This window comes from Somniosus microcephalus, chromosome 13 (genome assembly GCF_052327205.1).
Source record: "Somniosus microcephalus isolate GS21.2 chromosome 13, FLI_Smic_1.0, whole genome shotgun sequence".
Classification (NCBI taxonomy): Eukaryota; Metazoa; Chordata; class Chondrichthyes; order Squaliformes; family Somniosidae; genus Somniosus; species Somniosus microcephalus.
In genome coordinates, this window is record NC_140999.1 from 144,090,382 (window position 1) to 144,094,938 (window position 4,557).

The 4,557-nt window shown below is 46.0% G+C and overlaps 1 protein-coding gene across 1 annotated transcript; it reads left to right on the top strand.

The window, feature by feature from the left end:
- Positions 1 to 414: 414 nt before the first annotated feature.
- On the top strand, positions 415 to 4,235 carry LOC147108633 (uncharacterized). Its single transcript, XM_086005331.1, has 3 exons — positions 415 to 498; positions 977 to 1,065; positions 2,528 to 4,235. Exon 3 carries the CDS (start codon positions 2,529 to 2,531, stop codon positions 3,738 to 3,740), a length of 1,212 nt encoding a protein of 403 aa, XP_085861457.1. The 5' UTR covers positions 415 to 498; positions 977 to 1,065; position 2,528; the 3' UTR covers positions 3,741 to 4,235.
- Positions 4,236 to 4,557: the final 322 nt, after the last annotated feature.

The window sequence follows — 4,557 nt, forward strand, 5'->3', positions numbered from 1 at the left end:
TTTTTTGAAAAACTTTTTAAATAGATTATTTAAAAAAATTTTCGTAGCCTGACAGCAGGAAAGACTCATCGGTGGTCTTAAGCCGGCACCACGAGAGGCTCCACCCGGGAGCGCTTTCCAACAAAGACGCCGCGGTTTTTCATTCGGAGGCCGACGAGGGGGGAGAACGTTTAAAGATTTTTCGCTGCTTTCATTACCGATTTTTAAATATTTTACTTCATTTTTTTCCTAAAAATATAAATAAACTCTCTGTTAATAGCTCCTTTATTTGTCTCGTGGTTTTATCTTTAAAAAAAAAAATTTCCGGTGTTGTAGTTAAGAGTTACGGTTATTTTTTCAAAATATTTTTGAATAGATTATTTAACATTTTTCCCGTCGGCCTGACAGCCAGAAAGACGCAATCGCGGTCTGAGGTCGGTGCTACAAGAGGCTCAACCCGGGAGCACTTTCTGCCAAAGACGTCGCCATTTTCATTCGGAGGCAGACGAGGGGGAGAAGGTTTAATGAATTTCTTGCCACTTTAGTTACCGTTTTTAAAAAAAGTTTACTTCAGTCTTTTCCTTAAAACATAAAAAACTCTGTTAATAGCTCCTTATTTCTCTCGGGTTTTTTATCTTTTTTTTTAAAATAAAAAAATTCTGGTGTTGTAGTTAGGAGTTACGGTTATTTTTTTATTAACTTTTTAAATAGATTATTTTTAATTTTTTTCCGTAGGTCAGAAATACATCGAGCAGGGGACCGTCGTCGGGGGCCTGGAGTGGGAGCTCATCAGGGGTCAGCCGCCGTTGCCGGGCTGGTGCTACAAGAGGCTTAAAGTGGGAGCATTTTCTGACAGACGCTGCGGTTTTCATTCGGAGGCAGGCGAGGGGGAGAAGGTTTAACGGATTTCTCGCCGATTTAGATACCGTTTAAAAAAAATTTTACTTCAGTCTTTTCCTTTAAAAAGATAAGATATTAATTCTAATTTTTTTCGTAGGCCTGACAGCTAGAAATAAATCTAGCAGGGGACGGTTGTCGGGGGCCCGGAGCAGGAGCTTATCAGGGGTCAGCCCAACCAAAAGCAAGGTGAGTGGCGGCTGCGGTCCAGAGCGGGAGCCGCCGCGTACGGGTGCTCCTACCCCTTCCCCGCATTCTCAACTGTGCAATCCGAGAGCGGGAAGCTGGCTCTATTACAGGGGGCTCGGGGTGTGTGAGAAAGACTCTGCGCCATTTCCTCCTTCCTCCCCCCACCACTGGGCAATCACCTCTCTCCTTCCCTCACTCTCTCTCCTTCCCTCTCTCTCTCTTTTCTTCCCTCTCTCTCTCTCTCTCTCTCTCTCTCTCTCTCTCTCTTTCCAGTCTCTCTCTCTCTCTCTCTCTCTCTCCCAGTCTCTCCTTTCCTTCCCTCTCTCTCTCTCTCTCTTTCTCTGTCTCCTTCCCCCTCTCTCTCTCTCTCTCTCTCTCTCCCCAGTCTCTCTCTCTCTCCAGTCTCTCTCTCCCTTCACCCATCTCTCTCTCCCCCAGTCTGTCTGTCTCTCTCTCTCTCTCTCTCTCTCTCTCTCTCTCTCTTCCCCCCCGTCTCTCTCTCTCTCTCTCTCTCTTTCTCTGTCTCTGTCTCTGTCTCTCTCCTTCCCTCTCTCTCTTTCCCTGTCTCCTTCCCCCTCTCTCTCTCTCTCCCTCCCTCTCTCCTTTCCTCTCTCTCTCTCTTTCCTTCCCTCTCTCTTTCTTCAAATTCAAAATCAAATCGCTTTATTGGCATGACAAGGTACATGTTATGTTGCCAAAGCATCGAAAAAACATTTATGGTTGAACACATAAACGCAGATCTAGCCATACAGTGTATAAACAGATATATCCCTGAGTGTATAAATATACATTCATATAATTTGTATATACTCTATTCTTAGATTTAATGGTTGTCCCTCTGTTAGCATCGAAAAAACATTTATGGTTGAACACATAAACGCAAATCTATCCATACAGTGTATAAACAGATATATCCCTGAGTGTATAAATATACATTCATATAATTTGTATATACTCTATTCTTAGATTTAATGGTTGTCCCTCTGTTTATGGCAAGCTCTCTGTCTCTCTCTCTCTCTCTCTCTCCCCCCAGTCTCTCTCTCTCTCCCCCCCAGTCTCTCTCTCTCTCTCTCTCTCCCCCCAGTCTCTCTTCTCTCTCCCTCTCTCCCCCAGTCTGATTCTCTCTCTCTCCCTCTTCCTCTTCTCCCCCCGTCTCTCTCTCTCTCTCTCTCTCTCTCTCTCTCTCTCTCTCTCTCGTCTGATTCTCTCTCCTCCTCTTCCTCCTCCTCCTCTTCCTCCTCCTCCTCTTCCTCCTCCTCCTCTTCTTCCTCTCCTCCCCCCCCCCAGTCTCTCTCTTTCTCTTCCACCCACCAGTCTCCCCCCCACCTCCCTTTCCGTCTGTCTGTCTCTCTCCTTCCCCTGCTGTGTGTCTGTGCTTCCCCCTCTTTCTCTGTCCTTCCCACACAGACAGACACACACTCATTTGCATATAGAAGAATTAATTTTTCTTTTTTCATAACAGAATGCCACCAAGGAAACATCCAAGACTTGGCCGCAACACTTCTGCTGCTTCCCGGAGAAAGGATCAAAGAGCTGCTGAAACTGAGGAGCAGAGACAGGCTCGCCTTCAGGCTGACCACGACAGACGTGCTGCTGCTAGATCAGCTGAGACTTCCGAACAATCTGAGGGACGTCTTGCTGCTGACAGAGGAAGACATGCCACAGCCAGATCAGCTGAGACTCCTGACCAGACTCAGTCACGTCGCCAAGCCGACAGTCGACACAGGGGCATTGCCACATCTGACATTTTGAATCATTGGGTTGGAGCAGCCTTCTCCTATACACCCACCATCAATTATGAAGCCGACCACACAATCATCATTGGCAAGATGACCATCATTTGCCCTCACTGTGGCGCTCTCAAGTGGAAGGAGGAAACTGATGGGATATGCTGCAATGGAGGAAAGGTTAAACTTGCAACATTAACAGCTCCACCTGAACCCCTGCACTCACTTCTGTTTGGCCAAACTGCAGCTTCAACAGATTTCCTCACTCACATCAGAAAGTATAACAACTGCTTTGCAATGACCTCTTTTGGTGCAAACAGAGTGCGTGAATCTGGATTTTGCCCAACTTTTAAAGTTCATGGACAGGTGTACCATACAATTGGCTCCCTACTTCCTCTACCAAATGAAAGACCTCAGTTTCTGCAGATCTACTACTTGGGTGATGATGAAGAGCAAGCCAATCGCCGCAGGGAAGCTGCTGTTCTCCCCGCACAACAACACCACATCAAAATGGATATTTTGTTTGCGTTACAGCGGATGCTTCATCAGCAAAACCCATACATTCAGAGTTTCAAAACAGCTATGGAACAAATTACAAATCAAGACCTCAAAATTGCCATCAAAGCTAACAAGACTCCTGCAGGTGAACATGAGCGACGCTTCAATGCTCCGACCACCAATGAAGTAGCCATTGTCATTGTGGGCCAAGAATTTGAACAACGGGACATTGTGTTGCATATGAGAGGTGGTCCACTTAAAAGAATTTCTGAGCTTCACAGGTCATATGATCCTCTGCAATACCCGCTTTTGTTTTGCCATGGGGAAGATGGATACGATGTCTATAACAAGATCCCACATGTTGACCCCGAAACTGGTGTTCCACCTACAGGCCAAAGGCAAAAGATGGTTTCTGCCATGGAATTCTATTCATACAGGCTGATGGAATGACAAACTGCTTCAAACCACCTGCTTCACTCTGGACGACTTCTGCAGCAGTTCCTCACTGACATGTTTGCGAAAATAGGAGAGCGGCTTAATTGGTTCCGGCATAACCAAAATCATTTGAGAGTTGCAGACTATATACACTTACGAGATGCTGTGGCCAATGATGGCAACACTGAGGACATTGGTCAACTGGTCATCCTACCATCCACCTTCGTTGGAGGTGCTAGGTACATGCATGAGCACACGCAAGATGCCATGACCTATGTCAGAAACTATGGCAGACCTGACCTCTTCATCACCATGACTTGCAATCCCCAATGGCAGGAGTTCCCACCCAAAGCTGGTACTGAAAGGCATGACCTCATAGCACGGGTCTTCCACCTCAAAGTTAAAAACCTGATGAAACTCGTGATTAATGGCAAACTTTTTGGTGCACACCGTTGCTACATCTACAGCATTGAGTGGCAGAAGAGAGGACTTCCTCATGTTCATCTTTTACTCTGGCTTCAGGCAAAGATTCACCCCAATCAACTTGATTCTTTCATCTCTGCAGAGCTACCCGATAAGGACAAGGATCCAATCCTGTTTAATGTTATTGTAAAAAATATGATTCATGGTCCTTGTGGCCGACACAACCCTTCTTCTCCCTGCATGAAAAACAATGCATGTACAAAAGGCTACCCAAAGCCACTGCGTGAACAAACTCAGCATGGCGAGGATGGCTATCCTTCCTACAGGAGAAGGTGCAAAGAGAGTGGGGGTTTCAGCACTCACATTAAAATGCGAACTAGAAAATCTAGCGACTCAGCTCAACCTGGTC